The 23,767-nt window shown below is 35.6% G+C and overlaps 1 protein-coding gene across 4 annotated transcripts in view; it reads left to right on the top strand.

The window, feature by feature from the left end:
* STIL (STIL centriolar assembly protein) overlaps window positions 1–23,500 on the top strand; it is a 64,297-nt gene extending 40,797 nt beyond the window's left edge. For 3 of the 4 annotated variants that reach the window (XM_082616163.1, XM_082616162.1, XM_082616160.1), the window contains 6 exons: window positions 295–1,263; window positions 6,429–6,594; window positions 7,777–8,008; window positions 12,382–12,595; window positions 14,098–14,348; window positions 22,077–23,500. In XM_082616163.1, coding sequence (XP_082472289.1) covers window positions 295–1,263; window positions 6,429–6,594; window positions 7,777–8,008; window positions 12,382–12,595; window positions 14,098–14,348; window positions 22,077–22,866 — 2,622 coding nt within the window. In that variant the 3' untranslated portion in view covers window positions 22,867–23,500. The remainder of the gene's footprint in view (window positions 1–294; window positions 1,264–6,428; window positions 6,595–7,776; window positions 8,009–12,381; window positions 12,596–14,097; window positions 14,349–22,076) is intronic. The other variant, XM_082616161.1, reaches the window with a different exon arrangement.
* Window positions 23,501–23,767: the final 267 nt, after the last annotated feature.

The following is a 23,767-nucleotide window of genomic DNA, read 5'->3' as shown; positions in this document are numbered from 1 at the left end:
CTTCCCATATTGTGTTCTGTGACCTAAGCAACATTAATCAGTGTTCCAATGAAAGGAGTTTCATTGTTACATAAGTTTGTGAGGGCAAGGACCTTATTTATTTTGTTCACAGTTGCATTTCTAGTAGTAGCACATAGATGCCCAGAAAATATTTGTAAACTGTCTAAATAAAGAGTAAACACTTTTTAATAAATAACTGGATGTAATTTGGAAAATACTAATCAAAGGAAAATGAAGCATATATCATTATCCTAAAAGGTACTTTTTCCTCTTTAATGTCTTTCCCACTTACAGGTTTCTAAGATCCAGCCATCAGTTCCTGAACTTTCACTTGTATTGGATGGCAACTTCATAGAATCAAACCCTGTACCTAACCCATTGGAAATGGTGAATAATGAAAATCCTCCTTTGTTGATTAACCCTTCTGAACACTTTGAATCGTTGCAACCCCAGCTTTATGATGAGAAACACAACCCAGAAGCTGAAGCTGGAGAGCCTTCCTTGAGAGGGCTACCAAATCAATTAAATCAGGACACTGCTCCTTTGAGACACTGCAAAGTAAGACAGCCATCTGCCTGTAAGAAAGGGAACCCCCATATCAGGAGCAGTGTTAAACCGTCTTCTTTTAATGGACCATCTCCTGAGGCATCTGAAAAGCTTCAAACAGTTTCTGCTGGAAATGTACACAAAGAAGAGTATCCTGTAAGATCCTCCACATTTAATTCCAGGCAGTCTTCCTTTGCCCCACAGTCCCACCCACACAATTTTGTTTTTTCACCCCATAATTCAGGAAGACCGATGGAATTTCAGATACCTACTCCCCCCCCACCATCTTACTATTCCACAAATGTTTGCAGTTGTTTTCAGGATCATGGCCGTATTCAATATAGTCCAATAAATTCTTGGCAAGGAATGAATACAGTAGGATCCATTCAAGACCTCCAGTCTGAAGCCCTTCAAAAACATTCATTACTTCATCCAAGTGGATGTCCAGCTCAGTATCATAATGCATTCTGTTCCTCAAGTAGTCCTGTAGCCTTGAGACCTCAGGGAAACATGGGGGGTTGTTCTTCCCACAGCAATGTAGAACCATTGCCTGTGGCAAGACTACCTCCACACGTGGACTCATGTAACCCATGGCCTTGTGCAGTATGTGTGCACACACCCAAGACTGGGTCAGATAATGGAATGATGGGACTATCTCCGGATGCGTATAGGTTCGTCACAGAGCAAGACAGACAGCTGCGACTACTTCAGGCACAGGTTTGCTAGCTTTCTTCTGTTAAATTCTTGGTATTAATAGGGTTTTGAAAAAATAACTGGCAACTCTTCAGTAATTATAGTTTATGGAGTAGAACTGTAGAATGTCAGAGCTAGAAGAGACCTTGGAAACTGAATTCTAGTCCCTCTTGTTTACAGGTAAGTAAAATGAGGATTAGAGAGAAAAAATAATTTACCCAATGACACATTGCTAGTTAGGAGTAGAACTAGGCCTAGAAAGCAAGTCCTCTCTTCTCTGTCTTGTGCATATCCTAACCTACAACATAACTGTATTTTTCTTTCACTTTTTGCCTCTAATGAGAAGTCTAATTTACTAAACTTTAGATACAACTAAATATAAAGCCTGCACAATAGGTTCTGATACTCTCTAGTTTGTCAACCCTATAGTGTGTAAACTAACCTTTAGCCAGTGTACCTTTACAGAGTATATGTAGTGCCTCTGTGTATCTATACTAGGCTTGTTCTACTCATTTTATTCTGAAATGCTTTCTTTCTTCAGGCCTTTATGACAAAGTTCTTAGTCTTTTAATTATATCCTTGCACAGTTTAGTCTTCATTGTATTGTGTCTTTTTCTTTCTTTGCTAACTGACACCCTTCTTCCACATACCTACCGCAAACCCCCCACTCCTTCCTTTCCCCCTAGTACCAATGGAAACAACCTGAAATAGATTCTTTCATAGTTTTTTCCATGACCCTATAACTATACTAATATATGTAAAATGGACATATATACATGTGTGATTTTTTTTTAATCTTTTATAAAATTAGGGTCATAGTGTTTGCATTTTGCAAAAACAAGACAATGACGTTTTTCAAATTCTGCTTTAAATGCTTTAGATAAGACACCCAAGAAAAATTCAGCTTTGCTGTTTTTTTTTAAACCCAGGTATATCCTCTGAAATTGTAAAATGTAAGTTGGATTTTAACAAATGATTATAAACATTTGGCAGAATTTTTAATGTGAGTAAATATTTCACATTGAAAAGAAATTTTTCTTTCTTTCTTTTTGGTCTTGTTTTTTTTTTAAAAAAAGATATAGCAGCTAAAAAGGTCTTCTAAGCTATTTAGAAATCTTAGTACTTGGGATTTATATACTTAAAATGTAAATTATAGACTACTGGCTCTGGTGTAGATTATGAGTCATTATACTTGGAGAACACAAAAGATGATGCAGAAAATGCTTCTATGATAAATTCACATAGTATTTTGCTAACATATTTTTTAAAACTTTTAAGGTAACATCTTATTAAAATTTTTTTTTAACTTTTTTTTTTAAGATTTTTTGATGTGGACAATTTTTAAAGTCTTTATTGAATTTGTTACAGTATTGCTTCTGTTTTATGTTTTGGTTTTTTGGCCAAGAGGCATGTGGGATCTTAGCTCCCTGACCAGGGATCAAACCTGTACCCCCTGCATTGGAAGGCAAAGTCTTAACCACTGGACTGCCAGGGAAGTCCCTATTTAAATTTTTTAAGAGTATCATAACATTTTCTATATACGTTTCTATAGAACTATCTTATTCTGCATAGGATTCCCTTGTTATGTACAAGAAATTGTCTAATTGGTCTCTTATCAATTATTTCAGCAGTTTGAAGTTTCTGCTTTTGCAAACAGTGCAGCCGTGAACACCCTTATGCTTGTATCTTCCTGTATATATGCATGTACCACTGTGGCATAGATCTCTAGAAGTAAAATTTTGAAGTCAAAGGGAACACATATTTAAATGTTCAAAGGTACCCAAACTTGCTCCTCTTCTAATATTCAAAGTCTTATTTTGGTGTAGTGGTTTAAGAGAGTGGGCTCCTTGGGTTCTAATCCAATTTTGGTGTGACATAAGTTATACAGTCTTGGGCAAGTTACTTTATGTGTCTGACTTAAGTTTTCTCATCCACAAAAGAGGAATATACATAAGTGTATGGAGTTCTAAGGGCTGAATGAGTTACTAGGTAGGGGCCAAGAATAGTGCCTGGCATATAGTGCTCAGTAAATGTTAACTATTACTATTATTTTCATTATTGTTATTATCTCAGTTAATGACATCACTTCTCATCCTGCTGCTCAGGCCAAAATCCTATGCCTAAACACCAAGGCTTTTACTTTTCTAGCTGTATCCTGAACTTAATGTTCTTTACCATCTTTCCTGCTACCACCCTAATTCAAACCATCATTTTCTCTTCTCCATACATGCTGCTTCCAGTACTGTTCCCTCATGTTTTCCTGCAGTTGGAAACATGAGAGCCATCTTTTTAAAGCCCAAGTCAGATCTTAGGGATCCTGTTTAAAACACAATGGTTTTCCATTGCAATTAAAATAAAATCAAAATTTCTTACCTTGACCCTCAAAACCCTTTGGGTTCAGCTTCTGTCTCCCTCTCCTCGCTCATCTCTTGCCACTGTCTTCCATGTTGACTACACTTCAGCTTCAGTGGTATGCTTTTTGTTCTTCAAAAACACAAACATCTTTCCACTTTATGTGCTTAAGCTTCTAGTCCCCTTTGCCTGAAACATTCTTCTAATTCTACTAATGGCTAGCTCTTTCTCATCATTCAGTCAGGCCTTAATTACATGTATTAGTTTTTTGTCTCTAGGGAGCTCTAGGCAGGGAGCTTAAAAGATTCATCACTGTATTCTTTAGCACCTTGAATAGTACTTCACTTAAAACAGTTGTTTAATACATATTTTGTAACTTGAATGAGTGAAAAAGGCCACCAGAAAGGCTATACCAATTTAATACTTCAAAAATGTTCCCATGTCTCCAATACTGGACATATCTACTCTTAAATTATTATCAGTCTTTATTAATAGAAACTGTTTTGATTTGCATTGTATTATTATGAGTGATCATTTTATTGTTTATTGGCCATTTGTATTTTCTTTCTATAAAGTCTCTGTGTTATTTACCCATTTTTCTATTAAGTCCTTTTCTAATCAATTTATGAGAGCTTATTGTATATTGAGGAAATTGGTTCTTTATCATCTGTATGTGGTATTTCTTACAGTTTGTCTTAAGTGTTTTGTGTTTTAATCATTTGTACAGAATATTCCAGCTTAGACATAATTAAATTTATCAGTCATTTTCTTTTTGGGTTTTGTATTGTGTTTAGAAGAGCCTCATTCCTTTAAGATCATAAAAAATTTAGTCTTCATTACCACCACGCCCCCAGGATTATATTTGTTGCTTTATTTTGGTATATGAGATAAAAGATTTTTTTATTTTTAATCCTTAGATGACTGACTCCATATATTTACTTAATAATATATCTTTTTGTTAATGATTTAGAAATGCATTTTTTATTGTATAATGAAAGTATCATGTGTTTGTATCTGTTTCTGTACTGTGTTCCCCGTTGATTTGCCTGTCTATTCCAGCACTATTACCATTCAGTTTAATCTCTATAGCTTTATAATAAATCTCTTATCGAGTACTTCCTAGGCAGTCTCTTTAAACCTCACTTTTCTCAGCTGTAAATTGGGAGCACTGATTGGTATTATATATAGATTTGATGGTTAAATGAATTTATATGTATATGTATATATTTTCACACACACACACACCTGTCTAGATAAAGTGCTTACTGTAGGATGAGGCTATAGTAAACACTCAACAAATTACAGTTATTTTGTTTATCTCTTAGTCCTCATAACAACCTTAGTTTTAGGTAATGTTGAAGCTCATAGTAGCTAAATAGCTTTTCCAAAAGGTAGCAGAGTAGGATTTAAACTTATGTCCTCATGACACTAAAGCCCATGCTCCAAACCACTATAAGTACATATGCCACTTCGTATTATTAATGCAGGTCGTATTTCTGCTGATCTCAACAATTATTGATAATACTTATTTTCCTATATTAATAAAGTTAATCTACTAAAGTTAATGAGTTGAACACAACAGTATAACTTACAGGGAAATAGAAAATTACAGTGTTTAAAAAGGGAGGCTTTTCCACTCCTAGGTGTATATCCAGGGGAAATGAAAAAATATGTTCACACAAAAACTTGTGTACACATGTTCATAGCAACATTATTTATAATAGCCAAGGATGAAATAATCAGTCCATCAACTGATGAATAGATGAACACAGTGTGACATTATCTATACAATGGAATATTTCAGTCATCAAAAGGAATGAAGTACTGATAGGTACTACAGCACAGATGAACTTGGAACACGTTATGCTAAGTGAAAGAAGCAAGATGTAAGGCCGCATATTGTTTGGTTTCATTTATATCAAATGTCCAGAATAGGCAAATCTACAGAGACAGAAAGTAGATTAGTTGCTGCCAAAGGCTAGGCTCTGGGGCCATGGAGAGTGACAGCTAGTGAGTACAGAGATTTTTCGGGGGTTGATGAAAATATTGTAGAGTTAGATAGTGGTGATGGATGCAGACTTTGTGAATATCCTAAAAACCATGGAATTGTATACTTTAAAGGGATAAGTTTTATGGTATGTGAATTACATCTCAATTTTAAAAGGAGGAGGGGAAGCTTTTGGTGTTTGAACTTCAGCTTTGCTACTTGTTAGTTATGTGACCTGGGCAAGTAACTTTATTTTTAGTGCCTCAAGTTTTTTTCTGTGTAAGGTGTGCCTAATAGTAGTACATTCTTCATGGGATCATTGTAAAAATCATACATAAGAGCTCTTATTGTAGTGTCTTGTAAACAGGAAGCACTCAGTGTTAGAGACTGTTATTAATATTTCCAGTTTCAGCATGACCAAATGCAGGCAATTCTGGTTAACTTTTATAAGGTGAATCTTGTGTAAAAAATTGTTCAAATTTGGTATATGGAGTTAGAGTATGCCTCCTATCTTACTTTTGGTTTGTAAGTGAAATAGGAATAAAATGTTTGTTTGAAGTGTTAACATTAAGGTTTTTCTAAGTGAGTGTCAATTTATGAATGCTAATCTAAACACCTATATGTTTTTACTTTTAAATTTATTGGTAGCCCACTTAAGTTCTTAATAACTAATGACAATGATGTTCAACATTGAATAAGTTTTATGGTATAATCTAGTTGAAATGTGAGAAAATATAGTTAAAAGTCAGTTATTTATAACGGGGGCACTTTGTAATTCATTTTTAAACTCTTATGCCAGTTTGGTTGATTACTTCACTGTCAGTGTAAAGTATGTTTTTAATTGATACAGATTCAGCGTTTGTTGGAAGCACAGTCTCTGCAGCCCTGTTCCCCTAAGACAACCACTGTTGAAGACACAGTGCAAGCTGCCAGACAAATGGAGTTGGTTTCCATGGAAGCCCAGTCTCCCCCTGCTTTGCACATGAGGAAAAGTGTAAGCATTGCTGTGAGCACAGGTAATTTCATTTTTTTAATTTGTACATGGTACACATAATGTCAAAACCAAGGTGATGAGAGTATAACTTAAGTCTTTGTGTAATTTTACTCTTTCTGAAAACTATACCTGAAAACAGATTGGAAACCATATAACATAATATATTGTTTGTTTTTGCTGCTTTCTCAAGATGAACCCCCAGTTCTAATGAGAGAAGTCATCTGTGGTTTGAGGGATCAGGGAAGGTTTCATCTGCAAGTGTTATTGATCCTGGGCTTTGAAGGGAATGTAGAATCTTTGTTGGTGGAATTGAGAGATGGCAGAACAGATGGTAGAGAAAATAGGGCTCAGTGGGAAAACACAGGGTTCTGAGTTGTCTAGTACTCTACACATTACTATGTCATGGAGAGCCTTTACTGCATCTTTCACAAAGCCATGTCTACTTCATTTGGTAAGCAAAATAGAAGGCCTTTTTTTTTTTGGCTTTGTTGGGTCTTTGTTGCAGCACGCGGGCTTTCTCTAGCTTCGGTGAGCGGGGGCTACTCTTCGTTGCGGTGTGCAGGCTTCTCATTGTGGTGGTTTCTCGTTGTGGAGCACGGGCTCTAGGCGCACGAGCTTCAGTAGTTGTGGCACGCGGGCTCAGTAGTTGTGGCACACAGGCTTAGTTGCTCCACGGCATGTGGGATCTTCCCGGACCAGGGCTTAAACCCGTGTCCCCTACATTGGCAGGTGGATTCTTAACCACTGCGCCACCAGGGAAGTCCCGACATTTGATTTTTAAATACTTGCCTGATATTATGTATGTCTGATACATCTCTAATATAGTATCATAAATATTGTATTTAAGAATCAAAATCAGAGAGCCTAGGGATTTGCATTTTATATATTTTCTCCTGTTTTTCAGAACAGCAGTTTTCAAAACACACATACACCCCAAATCATATTCAGAACCTTGATAGGTAAAACACATCATTTGAGAGCCACACCTCTTGAAGAGGTAGGGCCCAGAATGTCCTCTTTCCCTTTGTACCCCAGTTTTCTCTCTTTTCACCTTTCACTTACCTCGAGAAAATATAATCTGAAAACAGTTCTGGGTAATTGTGTTAAACTAATATAGCTAGTGTTACTTAACAAAGGTTTGTCAGAGAATTATTTTTATAAGTGAATGTTTGTTTCAGTATCTGTTAACTCATCTAACGTCTAGGTGCCAGCTTGTTTTGGAATGCGGCAGGTGATGATCAAGAGCCTGAATCTCAGCTGAGACAAGATGATACCAAGATTTCCAGTGAGGACATGAATTTTTCTGTTGATATTAATAATGAAGTCACAAGTACTCCTGGTAGTGCATCTTCATTAAAAGCTGTTGATATTCCCAGTTTTGAAGAGAGCAACATTGCTGTGGAAGAAGAATTTAATCAGCAACTTTCTATATCCAAGTAAGATCTCTTTGATTCAGTATTCATCTTACCTATTTTTTTCTTTTTAAATTCTAATATCCTTCTGGTACTCTAACTCAGAAACTGTTTGTTTTCTAAAAGTATTTTCATTGGTGTCTTTCCTAATGTGATTCCTATGTAACAGACAATTCTTTTCTTTTCTTTTTTTTTTTTTGAATTTTCTTTTTTGGCCGCATTGCGTGGCATGGTAGTTCCCTGACCAGGGATTGAACCTGTGCTGCCTTCAGTGGAATCGAGGAGTCCTAACCACTGGACCATCAGGGAATTCCCTGTAACAGATAATTCTGAGCCTTCTAGAACCATTCCCAGATGTCAGTCATTGGATGTGTAAAACAGTCTGGCTGAATCAGAACATTTGAAGAAAATTTCAAAAATATATATGCTCAGGCCTCACTGTAGAGATTCTGATAACACTAGATCCCAGTTGGAGCTGGGGTCCTGAATTTTGTAAATTTTTAAAGATTTACCATATTGCAATTATATATGTATAACTAAGTCTTTATTTCTGAGAGATACAACCTGTTACCTGAGATATACTTCAGAATGAGCTGGTGGGGATGACATGGCTAGGGGTATAGTTGAAGTAAGATAGACTGAGTAGGTAATTTTAAAAAGTGATGGTACATAGTGATTTGTTAAACTATTCTCTCTTGTGTCTGAAATTTTTCATTATGAAATTTTCATTTAAAAAATAAGGATTGTGAAGTAATTTAGATCCTTAGCAAATTTGGAAATAAATTCAACAAATATTCTTTGAGTTTCTGGTATGTGCTGCCACAGAACTAGGCCCTAGAGATTGAGCAGTAGGTCAGACAAAGCTTCTGACATCATGGAATTTCCATGAGTTGTAGAGACAAACAGTAACCACATCAGCAGGAAATCATATAATTTCATATAATGACAACTGCCTGAAGAAAATAAACCAGGGTGACCAAGTGGAGTGTAACTGGGATAGTGGCATGGGAGTGAGGGGGCATTATTAATTAGGGTGGTGAAAGAAGCCTTCCCTGAGGGGGTAACATTTGAGCAGTGGCTTGAATGATGAGAAGAAGCCAACCATGACAATATCTGGCAGAGTGTTCCAGGTGGAGGAAATGGCAAGTGTAGACCCTGAGGTGTGCCTGAGCTTGAGAGTTCCAGAAACAAGCAGGAAAGCCATTGTGGCTGAACTTAGTGACTGAGAGAGCACAGGAAATATGGTCAGAGATAACAGGCAGGAACCAAATTATGTAGGGCTTTGTAGGTTGTAAAAAGGAGTTCTGAATTTATTTTGTGTTCATTAGAACCAGGGAGGATTTTAAATGATGGACTGGTATGATATGATTTTCATTTTTTAAAGGCCATTCTAGCTGTTTTGTGGCAAGTGAACTGATGAGGATTAAGGGTGGAAGTAGGGAGACTCGTTAATACACTAAAGACCAAGTGAGGTGAAGGTGCCTTGGAATTGACTGTGGTGGAAGGGATCAGGTGTAGAATAAATGTTAAAGGTAGAGCAATAATGTAGGTTAAAACACTACAGGGTAATATCACATGAAACAGTTTTAAAAGAGGTGAATTCAGTGGTGGGGGTGGCATGGGGCAGGCAGTTGATTACTTTTTAAAATTATAAGCCTTTTGATAATATTTGACATTTTAAATTATTCTGATTACAATAATGATTAAAACAATAAATACACCCCTCCAGAAAACTAGAAATATTTATCTGCTTTGCTCAGTAGAGTATATGTCTTAAGCTTACAATTCAATTAAGTACTCATAATATGTACCACAAGTGTATTAAAAAGATCTGTATATGTGTCTCCCTGACTAGACTGAATTCCTACAGGATAGGGATCCTACTCATTTCTGTATCTTTAGGACTTGACCCAGTGTCTGGTTCCCCATGTTCACTCCTTCATAAACGTTCAGTGATAGGAAGAGCAATTTGAGGTGAGCCCCAAAATAAGTCCACATTTTATTTGGAATAATTATAGAAACTGAGAACAGAGAGGCATGAACTGTGGTTATCCTTATTTATTCTCCCTAACTTCTGTAAACTGTAGACTATCAGGAATTAGGAGGTTTTACCCCTGAAATAGTTTTTAAGTCAGAACTTTAAAAAGTCTCCAGTCCAGGGACTTCCCTGACAGTCCACTTGTTAAGACTTTGCCTTCCAATATAGGGAGTGTGGGTTTGATCCCTGGTTGGGGAGCTAAGATCCCACATGCCTCATGGACAAAAAAACAAAACATAAAACAGAAGCAATGTTGTAACAAATTCAACAAAGACTTTAAAAATGATCCACATCAAAAAAAAAAATCTCCAAGCCATTGTGGTTTTTAACTTCGGAAACAGATCTGAGTTCATTGATAGAATGCAGTTAATTTCTTTTTCAGGGCAATTAACTAACTCTGTTGATTCCAACATATAACAGATGTAAATCTGATCTTTGTTCAGCATAATATACGACTTGGATTAAATAGTATCTCCAGTGTTGTATATGGTGGTTTTGGTGCTTCTTTAGGAGATTCTTCCCAAACATCTGGTCTGATTCATGCTGTGGTTCCCAGTGCTAAGTATTCATACATGGCACCTGGCCACCTGGGTTCCCTGCCCCCTTTGGATGTCTTGCTGAATCAGTCTAATGTTAAAGCAGTTTGTGAAAGATAATTTTTTTGGCTTGCAGCATATATGGTAATTGGTTGCTTTTTCCCAGGGAAGAGTGGTAGATGTTTATTTTTTTTTTGATGATATTTCTTTTGACACAAGTTTGCTTTTTTTTTTTTGAGAAGTTGTGCTTTGGACATACCTACTAATACTTGCCATATTAGAATCATCTTTAAACAATTTTTTTAAATTTGAAATCTTTAATGTTTTGGTTCTTGTCTTCTTTTTTAGCTTTTATTTTTGTTTGGTAGGTTAGACACCAAGACACATATTTTTAAATTCTTGAAAATACAATATAGTAGAGTGATTAAGAGCATGGTGCCAAACTGCCTGGATTTGAATCACAGCAGTGTGACCATGGGCAGGTCTCATAATGTCTGGATGACTCTGTTTTCCTGTCTATAAATGGAGACAGTGAAAGTAGTACCTATCTCAGCATTGTTGTAAAGATTAGATGAGTTAATATATTTAAAGCACATAGAATAGTACCAGAATTAGTACCTAATTATTGTCATCATTTAGCTAAAGGTAAAATAAGGCAAACTCAGTAACTGACATGGACTCTCCTTAAAAATAAAGTGCTTTTGCAAATGTTTGCATGATAAAAATCCTGCTCAGTACAAGTACTTTCCCAAAAAGCCATAAAATCTCTAAAGGCTGGATTTCTGCTTCTACATTTGAGTTTTGGTATTTTCACTAAAGTGAAATTAGTTAACATGGTTGAAGATAAAGGTTCAATGTGATATTTAGGAAGCAAGGGGATAGCAGCAGGAGATGAAGAGAACTAGCAATTACGGACCACCCATTATGTTTATCTGGTACTATGCTAGGTACTTTGTATCTCCTTTAATCCTGTCTCATGTTTTCAACCCAGGGAGGTGGATATCATTTTTCCCATTAGATGAATGAGGAAACTGAGGCCCAGAGAGATTAAGAAATTTGCCCCAGACACAATGAACAAACTATATTATAAATGAGAATATATGTGACCTAAGAGATAAAAGGAAGTGCTAATGGGGGTTGAAAGAAGCAAGAGGACATACCCAGTTAAGGTTTTAGAACATCATAGAGGAAGCAAAGTTTTAAAATGTCCCTCGAACAGTAGATAGGATTTTGATGAGAGTGTGCCAATTTAAAGGCATTAGAACAGTAAGTCTTGGCTCAATGGCACTTGAAAATACAGGTAAATTTGGGCCCTTCACCAATTCAGAATCTCTGAAGGGAGAAGTCCAAACAGTTGTATTTTTTAAAACTTTACAAGTGATATTGATATGTAGCCAAGATTGAGAACTGTTCTGTTGTAGACAAAATTTATGGGCAGAATTCAGAGTACTGTTAGTAATCCAGTTTGTTCAGAAAATAAAATAAAACAGGAGGCATTGAAAGAGATTGGCTGAAAAGCCAAGTTGACTACCAAATTTCAGAGCTTTGACAGTATAAGGAATTGTGTTTGTTTTAATAAACCTTTTAAGGTTTTTGCTTGTTTTTTTTTTTGTTGTTGTAAAACAAAATAACATAGAATTTACCATCTTAACCATTTATATACAGCCTATAAAGATAAAATGCTTATCTAGTATCACTAAGAGCTGACGGTACAAACCAGAATGCTGCCGAGTCTTACCCCATTCTCCCAAAGTTACTGCACTTCAAATATACATTAAAGATACCTTGATAACTAACACTTACTTTATATATGTCCTTTCAAGCAGCTCTTCTCCACTTGTGAGAAAAGAACCTGATGTGCCTGTATTCTTTCCAAATCCTCTGCTGGCAGAGAGTGTAAGCATGTGCTTCCAAAGTGGACCAACAGAGGTTGCCACTAATAGCTCTGTAACATCAGGGGAACCCAAACCTGAGCAAGTAATGCAACCCTTGCCTCATCAACCATCAGATAACCAGAAACTATTCCAGGATGTGTTGGTAAGAAAATGTAAAGCTTTTCATCTTTTGTGAGATGGTTATTTAGTCTAGGGTATGCGAGTTAAGCCTTTCCTATCCTTAAACTGATTGGGACCTTGATATAAAAAGATTTTCCCCAAATTAATGATATATCACTTATTTCTTTTAGCTTTTCATAAATTATGATAACCTAAATTCAGTAACTCATTGTAAGCATGCCAGTCATCAGATACTTAGATAGCCAGCGAAAAAAATATCTTATTTTAAAAATATGTTGACATTATGCCAAATTCAAACTAAAGTTAGTACCAGAAAAATAAGCGAGAGTTTGCAAGAAACTTGAAAATTGGAAAGTAGTAGAATATTTATGATAATATTTACTGACTTTAGTTCAGATAAGCAGATTTTTATTGAATACTTAGCTTAGTCTAAGAAAATGAACTAAGTGGATAATATACAGATGAATATGACCGTCTCTGCCTTTGAAAACCTAGGGGAAATAACCCATGGATACCAGTAACAAATAACTATAGTACAGGCTGAGAAGTGCTGTAAGCAAAGGCAACACACAATAAAAAGGGGTAATTCTGGTTGGAGAAAACAGTCATCTTGGAAAAGCTAGAATGTAAACTGGGACTTGAAGGTCGAATGACCGTGGCTGTCACTTACCAATTGTACACTTTGGAACATTTGATTTCTCCATTTATAATTGAAGGCTAATTAAACATACTTCATAGGGCCCTAAGTATTCATGAGTTAACACGTATTTGTTATTTTCCTGCTAGGTCCTAGGCTGGTGCTAGCAGCCGTGTGTTCAAGGGAATGAAATATGATTTAATGTCAGGAAGGCAGAGATAGGATCACAGGTCATTCTCATTCAAAGCGAGAAAAGAGAGGAGTCAAATTCTCAAAGTAACATAAAGATCAAACTTATAACTCTGAAACATCATTTTTCAAATGAAGGCATGATTTTAAACTTGTTTATAAAGAATTTACTATAAATCCTTAAAAATACTTGAAATAGGGCTTCCCTGGTGGCACAGTGGTTGAGAGTCCACCTGCCGATGCAGGGGACACGGGTTCGTGCCCCAGTCCGGGAAGATCCCACATGCCTCGGAGCGGCTGGGCCCGTGAGCCATGGCCGCTGAGCCTGTACGTCCGGAGCCTGTGCTCCGCGACGGGAGAGGCCACAACAGTGAGAGGCCCGCGAACCCAAAAAAAAAAAAAAAAAAAAACTTGAAATATTACTCAAATGATTTTAAATCTTTTGGTTTTAAAATGAACAAATTCTGAACAAACATTCTAAGTTTTCTGTAGGATCTGATGAAGTCATTCATTCATTAGGATGGGCTTCTTTTATAAGAACCCCATAAAACTTGGCAAATGTATCTGATATTTTGTAGAATTTAGCAGGATAATATTTTGTTCTTCTCTGGCATTACTTACCACTATTATTTGCATTTTTGTTTCCTAAGACTCTTAATAGTGATTTTTCAAATATGTCCTTTTTCTTTTTTCATCAGGGTCAAGGGAACCACCTATTGAATAACTCCTGCAAGGAAACTGAACAGCCATCTACCAAAGCAGTAATTATCAGTCACGAATGCACCAGAATGCAGAATGTTTACCATACTAAAAAAAAAAAACATGATTCAGGACCGGTGGACAAAGATTGTGTTCTTAATGCAACCCTTAAGCAACTAAGAAGCCTTGGAGTAAAAATTGATTCTCCTACTAAAGTGAAGAAAAATGTACATAAAGTGGATCATGCCAGGTAAGTTTAAAATTTGTTTTAAAAGATAAAGAAAAATTTTAATGTATTGCAGCTGTTTCATGAGAAAAGGTATAAGCTTGCCACTCAATTCAATTGGCTTATCCTTTTTTCAGGGTCTACTATATGATAAATATAAGAGATCGTTTCTACCCTTTAGATTTTTCTAGTAGAGGAGAAGGTTATATACCTAAGTAATTTGAGGGATATTGGGGGATATCTCCTGGGTAAAGATGCCAACAAAATGCTCTGGGAGTCTTATAGAAAGAGAAATGAGCTTTTGCTCATTTTTGATGTCTGGAAAAGTTTTCCCAGAGGTGATGGGGTCTGCGCCAGCTACTGGATGTACAGTTAATGCAGTTGTGCCATCTAAAAGGCAAAAACATTCCTTTTTGTGGGACTCCCCTGGTGGCGCAGTGGTTAAGAATCCGCCTGGCAATGCAGGGGACACAGGTTCGAGCCCTGGACCGAGAAGATCCCACATGCCGCGGAGCAGCTAAGCCCATGCGCCACAACTACTGAGCCTGCGCTCTAGAGCCCGCGAGCCACAACTACTGAGCCTGTGTGCTACAACTACCGAAGCCTGCATGCCTAGGGCCCATGCTCTGCAACAAGAGAAGCCACTGCAATGAGAAGCCCATGCACCGCAATGAAGAGTAGCCCCCTCTCGCAGCAACTAGAGAGAAAGCCTGTGCGCAGCAACGAAGACCCAATGCAGCCAAAAATACATACATTTTTTAAAAAGATTATTTCCTTTAAAAAAATATTCCTTTTTGTAGAAATGTGTTTTGAAGAATATAGTTATATGAACCTTACTTATTGCTCACCAATTCCAACTGGCCATGTTCTGTTTAGATTCCTCTTCATCAAAGATCACCTCAACACATACTTGTTTTTAAAGAGGATAAGATCTGGAAATTATGTTATTAAGGCTAGTGTGCTTTCTATTATTTTTGATCTGATTTTCTAGTTACAAAAGTAATACAATTTCATGATTTAAAAAAATATCAAATAACATGCAAGAATATCAGATAGAATGCAAAAGCCCCCACTTCCCAGACTCCTCAGTCTGACTCCTCCTAGGTTATTTCTCTTAACTGTTTCTTTGGTATTCTTCTAGAAATGCTCTAGGCATGTTCAAGTATGTATCTGTGTGATAAGTGTTGCAATTTGGGTTTTTTGCTTAACGTTATATCTTAGGTACTTTTCTTTATAGGTATATGCAGTTATTTCTCATGCATTTAAACAGCTGCATAATATTCTGTTGTGCCTATGTACTATAAATATAGTGAACCTGAGTTCTCTATTAATGGATTTTTAGGCTGAATCTCTTATTTCTTATCTCACACAATGCTAAATGAACATCATTCTACATATACTTGTACAAGTGTCTTTGTAGGATAAATTCCTAGAAATAGGCAGGATCAAAGGATATGTGCATCTGAAGTTTTGATAGATGTTGCCATTGCCCACCAAAATAGTTTTACTAGTTTGTATGCCTACCAGCAGGGTAGGAATAAGTGTAGAATTTTTGAAGGTTTTATTTTAATACTCTTGGGATAGAGGCTATATACATCTGTTAAAATGCATAAATCACCCTGCTATCTGTGTGGAACCCTTACGTTTTGGTATGGCTGCCTGTAGGGAATAGTTTTTAAGTAATGTATTTCTTCATAGTGGCCACCCTGTTTTAATGTCTTAATGTCTTGATTCTGTTTTTAAATGCCTATAATGAAATGGAAAGTAAAGCCTTTTGATGTGTGGAGTAGTCACATTCTTCTGCTTTTTATTTAAATGACAGTTTATATTATAAATTTATGCTATAAAAATAATACATGCTCAGGGTTGGAATTTTACAAAGTGAAGAAAATATCATCTGAACTAATAACACCCAAAGAAAATTAGGAAACATAGTTGCTGTTTTACTATATATATAATTTTGTTTATTTTTCTTTACTTACCATTACAAAATAGACATTTTCATTTAATATTGTGGGCTGTTCCCATTTTTAAAATTCAATTACCTATAAGTTGAAAAATCCATAGATATATATTCATAGATAGGATTTTAGTTTCATGTAAGATGATTTTCTCAAGGAAGTAAAAGCTGATGTGAAAATAATTGTTTTCAGTTCAAAACAATATATTAAATTAATCATTTCCATAGAGGGGTAAACTGGCTAAAATTTTACAATGACATAGCTGTATCTTCACATGAAAACATTTTTTTAAAAAGCTTTATGTTATAAATTGTGTAAAATATTGTAGAGCTTTGGAAATAGAGTTTGATATTTGTTTTGTTTCCATTGTCAAAGTAATATAAGTTTATTTTGGAAACCTTGGAAAATTTAGAAAAGTAGACAAGGAAAAACCCATATTCAGGGGAATTCCCTGGTGGTCCAGTGGTTAATACTATATGCTTTCCCTGCTGAGGACCTGGGTTCGATCCCTGGTCGGGGAACTAAGATCCCACAAGCCGCGAGGCCAAAAAAACCAAAACAAAACATATTCATACCAACCAACTTCATTTATTATTAAAAATTTTGCTTTTGTATTTCCTTTTATTTTTCTAAAATAATTTTAACAGCAACCATTTACTGAGTGCTCATAATGTATGAGGAACTGTGCTGAAGTTTTATACAACATTATTTCAGTTAATCCTTGCAATAATCTATGTGATAGATACTATTATTATACATGTGTTATAGATGAGGAAATTAAGTACCAATTTACTCAAGACCCCACACCTGTAATTTTTTTTTTTTTTTTGCGGTATGCGGGCCTCTCACTCTTGTGGCTTCTCCCGTTGCAGAGCACAGGCTCCGGACATGCAGGCTCAGCGGCCATGGCTCACGGGCCTAGCCGCTCTGCGGCATGTGGGATCTTCCCGGACCGTGGCACGAACCCGTGTCCCCTGCATCGGCAGGCGGACTCTCAACCACTGCACCACCAGGGAAGCCCCCACACCTGTAATTTTAAACCTATTCTTCTAACTCCAAAGTCCATAGTTTTTTTGTTTGGTTTTGGTTTTTTTACTATTTTGCTCTATGCTTATTGCTTGTTTAATTTTTTGGTGGGGTCTTAACGGTGGTGTATATTTTGCTGCTTTGTGTTTTGACCATACTGTATATACCCTCCCAAAAAAGTGTTTTTGGTTTTACACTGGAAAATAATCATGTTTTCAAAGTTGTTGTAACATCTTCTAAGCATCGTCTTTAATGGGGAACTAATAAACCAGTAAGTAGGGCATAGTATTTGTTTACTTAACCCTTCCCCTTTTGTCAGAACTGAGTCAAATTGTTTTCAGTGTCTTACTATTTTAAATATTGCTATGATAAACATCCTTTTGCAAAGATTGCATTTTTTAGGTTTAGGATTATTTCCTTAGAATAAAGTCTCAGAAGTGGAAAGACTAAGTCAAATGGTAGGAAAATTTTAAGGCCGTCACTACATTGCTTTCTGAAAGAGTAAGATTTTTACCTTTCTACCAGCTATATGTATTAGTAGTTCACCAATACTTTTACTCATTTTACTTCAATAAATATATAATGAGCTGCTACTGTGAGCCAGCTATGAGAAATATCATGGTATACAAGATAACCTAGGAAAGACATCTTTCCCTCATAGATCTTATAGTTCAGTGGAGAAGATGCACAAATAAATAGTCAATTACAAAATACTCTGATACCTGCTATGAAAAGGAAGGATATAGTATATCATGGAAGCACATAGGAGAGGTACCTAGCATATTTTCATACTGTATTATAATTACCCTATATTAAAATTGACCATTTTAAAGATCTGTGCTAATTTAGACCAAAAATTCTTAAATTATCTTTAATTTATATTTTATGCATTATTAATGGGTTCTATATATCATTGTGATTGAAAATGAGACTGCACTGAAACTATTTCTCTAACACATATAAGTCATATTTTGTTGTCAGTAGTCTTAGGCTGAGAGGAGATTCCAAGCATAAGACTATCTAAAGCCTACCTAATTAATTCACATTGTTTCACAGTTTGTCTTGAACTTAGTTTTTTTAGTATAATCTCCTACCACTCTCTACGAAATTCCAGTTTACCTATCTTTGGCATTTGCAAAGTTCCTTGCTGTTAGTTTTACCTGGGATGCTCTTTTTTATCTTTCTGCTTGCCAGAATCCTTATCCTTCAAAGCTGAACTCAGACGTCACCTCCTTTGTCAATGTTTCTGGGACCCCTCACCAGAATATTGCTGTTTTGTACTCTCAGAGTACCTTGTTTCTAATAAATTATATAGCAAGTTCTTGTGATAGACTTTCCAGCAAGATTATGAGTTTTATCTATCTGTGAATCCTCATTGCCTCTACCACATTTGGTGGGTCTTCATGGATTGATAAAGGAAGGAAATCCAAACTACTCGGGTCATCACTGAAGTTTACAATGAATGCCTTATTTTTATAAGTACCTCTGTAATACTTATTGTCAGTATTTATGGCCTTGTGTTGTTATCTTTTAACACAAATTGGTATAATATAGTTGGTATGCTGCAAGTTCATAAGGCAGTTGTTTAGAATTTAAGACACATTTTTCCTATAGAAATAGTGTATAAATTATAGTTTGGTATTCCAGAAAAGTCATCTTTATAATCCTTGTAATGCCTGTTGTTGTCCTAGTTCTATAAACCAGCTACCTTTGTCATTGTACCTATGTGAAAACTTATTTCATGTTCCAGTTCTGGACTGCAGGAGCATATCTTCCAGCCAGAAGAGTAGCTGAGACAGGGGAAGGAAGATTTCCTTTCTGCTTTCCTGTTCCATAACACTGCAGATTAAGAAGGTCCAAAAACAGGAAAACAATGAAAGAAGGTCCCATACATACCTAGAAATTGTAGGGAAGATGGAGGACTGGCAGCAGCCTCTACAGGCATATTCCCAATTGGAGTGACCTTTTGAATTCAAAACAGATCCTTAGCAGTCTCTCTAGTTATTTCCTTGCTCTCTACTTGAAAATGGTATGTTTTCTCTAGTTGAAAACCCTATGTAGGATAAGTAGGAGGTAACTAATCGGGATTCAAACAGGACAATAGTCAGGGTTGGTTTTCATCTTTAAGTAAGTTGGAATAATTCCCTTAATTGTTGGCATGTGACTCATATTTAAACATAAATAGACTCTCATCATCCTTTTGTGACTGCATATCTAATGAGATTCTAATATAGTATATCTGTGATCAAGGCTTTTAGAATTTGATTAGTGGAATGGCCTACTTTTGCTTTTCATCTTAATTACCCTAGTGTCTATATGCATTTGTTCTGAGTATTATTGATTTGTTTTGTTTTCAAAGTAATGGTGTTTCCTCCAGACCCCAAATCGAAACTAGCTAGCTGTGTTAGACAATGAAACCTGAAGAACCTTTTGAACGGATATTGATTGTTTCATGGATTTATATAGATCTTCTAACCATTCTATAAAAGATCTGTTATTCCTCAGCCATAAAAAAAGAATGAAATAATGCCATTTGTAGCAACATGGATGGACTTAGAGGTTGTTGTATTAAGTGAAGTAAGACAGAGAAAAACAAATATCGTATGATATCACCTATATGTGGAATCTAAAAAAAATGATAGAAATGAACTTACTTATAAAACAGAAATAGACTCACAGACATAGAAAATAAACTTATGGTTACCAAAGGGGATGGGGGGAGGAGATAAATTAGGAGTTTAGGAGTTTGGGATTAACGTATACATATTACTGCATATAAAATAGATAAACAACAAGGACCTACTGTACAGCTCAGGGAACTATATTCAATATCTTATGATAACGTATAATGGAAAAGACTGAAAAAGAATATATATATAAATAACTGAATCACTTTGCTGTACACCTGAAACTAACACAACATTGTAAATTAGCTATACTTCAATTTTTAAAAATGGTTTTAAAAAAAAGATCTAATTCAAATTAGATCTACTTTTTCTTAATATTTAACATTTTGAATTAGAAGTTTTTATTTGCCTTTTCATATTATTTACATTAATATTATCTATAGATATTATATATTTTTAATATGTACAAGTTTGATTTAATATGCAAATTGCTTATAATTTTGAGGAAATAGGCAAAGAAAGTAGAAAAATGACTTTATATTCAGAAGATATTAGCACTATGAATATATCATAAAAGAATAATATCTAGATAGATTGGTACTGTCTCTTCCATCTTATTAAGACAGTCTCCAAAGCAGTAAATACCAAGAAGGTTGAGGAAGAATTCCAAGGTAGTTATAAAGAACAGCATTATTAAGCACATTCTTCCATTGTTTGGTAATGACATCACTGGTTTTAGGGGATATTGATGGTTGAAAATAGTTTCTTCAAAATTTCAGGTACTTGTGAGAATAAAAATACCTGATAGTTATTTGGGCTTTGTGAGGGTAGGGATGCAGGCAGTGGCTGGCATGTATAAAACAGCTGAATTTCTTCGTTGGATGGTATGGAAAGTCATAGCATATTCTTTGACTAGAATATAGTAATAATATAATATATTGTATATTATATATATATTATATATAATATAATAGTACACAGAGGACTCTGATTTTTAGGGAATAGAAAAACTGATAGCAAAATACAAATTGCTGAATACAGTATAGTGAAACAGTGGTTATAGAGCCCCAGAGAGTAAGGCAGACCTGGGCTCAGCTTGCCGGTTACTAGCTGTTCAACTTAGGGAAATTAGTTAAAATCTCTATTCCTTAGTTTTCTCAACTGTAAAATAAAGATAATAATACCTATTTTATTCATTCAGTAAATATTTATTGAATCTACCCTGTGCCAGGCACTGTTCCAGGCACCAAGGATACTGCAGTAGTGGGGGAAAGAGACAAAAAATCCCTTGCCCTCATGGATTTTCATGAGGGAGCTAGACAATAAAAAATGTGAGTTAAGTATATAGGTAGCCATAAATGCCGAGGAGAAAACAGAAAAGTAGGGGAAGGGAAATGTGAATTGTTGTAATGGAGAATAAGGTTGAAATACCTGATAGGGACAACCTCCCAGAGAAAGGTTTCTGCAAGGATTAAATGAGGCACTGAATGTTTATCAGAGTGCCTGGCACATAATAAGGCATCGATAAAAGTTAGCAGCTATTACTGTATATGTGATATACAGGAAAAGACAAGTCAATTGATTACTGTTAATGAGATAAACCAACCAAAGTGAGTGAGGATTATATCTAACAAAAGAAAATTGGTGTATACACACACACACACACGCATACATGTCCATATCCAGAGACTGATTGATATTTTTCATTCATTACAAATGGAATCTCTTCAACTATGAACAATGTAATATTCTGAGCTACTCACCAAATCTTGTAATGTTATTATCAGATGTGTTTTCTGTTTGATTTTATTTTTGTTTTATTTTACCAATATTAAAAAGCTTTACATTTTCGGGTCTTATATTTGGTCTTAAAACCATAACTGATATAAATTTAGGAAAATTAATTTGTGTTCCACTTTCAGTCTTTGCATCATGGATTACCTTCTAGGTTATCATAGTTACCCCTTGAATGTATCTGGATCATCAAGACTTAGATGTCTGAGCTCTCAGATAAAAAGCACCATCAAGCTTAAAGCTGAAGACTTACTGTTACCTTCATAGAATGGAACATATTTATATTTACACTGTTTAGTACTCAGAATAAGATAAATGATGGCCTGCTCTGTTCTGTCTTTCAGTGTGTTGGCATGCATCAGCCCTGAAGCAGTGATCTCTGGATTAAACTGCATGTCATTTGGTAATGTTGGTATGAGTGGCTTAAGCCCCAACGGTGTGGATTTGAGCATGGAGGCAAATGCTATAGCTCTGAAATATTTAAATGAAAATCAGCTGTCACAACTCTCTCTCACTCGATCAAACCAAAATAACTGTGACCCATCTTTTAGTCTTCTACATATTAATACAGACAGAAACACAGTGGGCCTTAGTTTAATTTCACCAAACAACATGTCATTTGCAACCAAAAAATACATGAAGAGATATGGACTGATTCAAAGCAGTGACAATAGTGAAGATGAAGAGGAGCCTCCAAACAATACAGATACCAAGAGTGAACATTTAGTGAATCAAAACCTTACATGCATAGCTGAACAACTTGATTGTCAGAAAGAGCCTTCTAGGAATGCTTGTGAGATAACTACTTGTTGTAACTATGACTCCATGGGCATCCACACAGATATGCCAGTATTGAGAAATATTACAAATGAAGTTGTTCAGCCAAAAGCAACACCACAGTTGAATGAAAACCCAGATTTCATATTAAAGAACCTTAAATCAAGTCCTGCAGTGAAACTCCGAACTGGAAAAGCAGAGTTCACCCAACATCCTGAGAAAGAAAATGTAAGGGACGCTCCGATTTTTCCTGAAAGTTTGAAACCTTCTGATACTTTAAAGCAAATGAATAGTATGAATTCAGTAGGCACCTTCTTAGATGTGAAGCGTCTCAGACAGTTGCCAAAACTATTTTAAACTTTTAATTCCCCCGCCCTCCTGATACGAGGATGAGATGTCTCCTGAAGATACTTATGGAAGCCAGAGCCTTTTGATAGTTTTGGAATTCCTAGTCATTCTAGGCATCACTCTGTTTCTTGGTAACAGCTGATGGCAAAGAGCTGAACAAATGACCTGATTGTCTATGAGATGGCTGGCTATTAGGAGGGCTAAGTGCCCTTTGTTCAAATAGTGGCGTTCAGCATCACTGGATTTTTTTTTTTTTAAACAAATCCTGAGATCAGTTATTTCAACAAATTTAGATAAGCAGATGCTATCCAGCTATGAATCTGAATTGCTCTTTTATACTGTACATTTTGAAAAGTAAGTCTGTTTTCCTAGCATTTTGCATCTACCCAGTATCACCAAAAGAATATAAAGTTATCATGACCCTGAGTAAATTAGCTAAATCAGCCCTTATTGAATTTAAGGGGAAAGTTTTATTTTTAAAAGTAACTTAAGATCTTTTATACAAGGAGTATAGATGTTGTCTTAAGATGCATATTTGTTAAGTACCGTGGAAGTAAAACTTTTGCACTCTTGTGGGTTGATGTTAATGTAACATTTTCAACATATAGCACTAGCTATCACATAATAAAATTATTGAGTATGAGTGTGTTTTATAAACTTTGTGAGTTTTTCAGATGTTTTAATATTTTTTAATGGAACTTAATAAAAATGTCTAGATTGACTGCTTTCCTTTGTCCTCTGCTGTAGCATATCCTTCTCCACTTTAAAAAAAAAAACTTTTTAGACTCCCCCCAAATTACAAAAATGATACAGAGAGTTCAGGTGTACCCTTTATCCAGCAACCCCCAATGATAATATATAACCATAGTAAATGGTCAAAACCAAGCAATTGACATTGGGTACAATATTA

Source organism: Mesoplodon mirus (genome assembly GCF_964341445.2).
Source record: "Mesoplodon mirus genome assembly, chromosome: 3".
NCBI lineage: Eukaryota > Metazoa > Chordata > Mammalia > Artiodactyla > Ziphiidae > Mesoplodon > Mesoplodon mirus.
The sequence above is the reverse complement of the archived record's forward strand: the minus strand, read 5'-3'. Positions and strand labels throughout refer to the sequence as shown.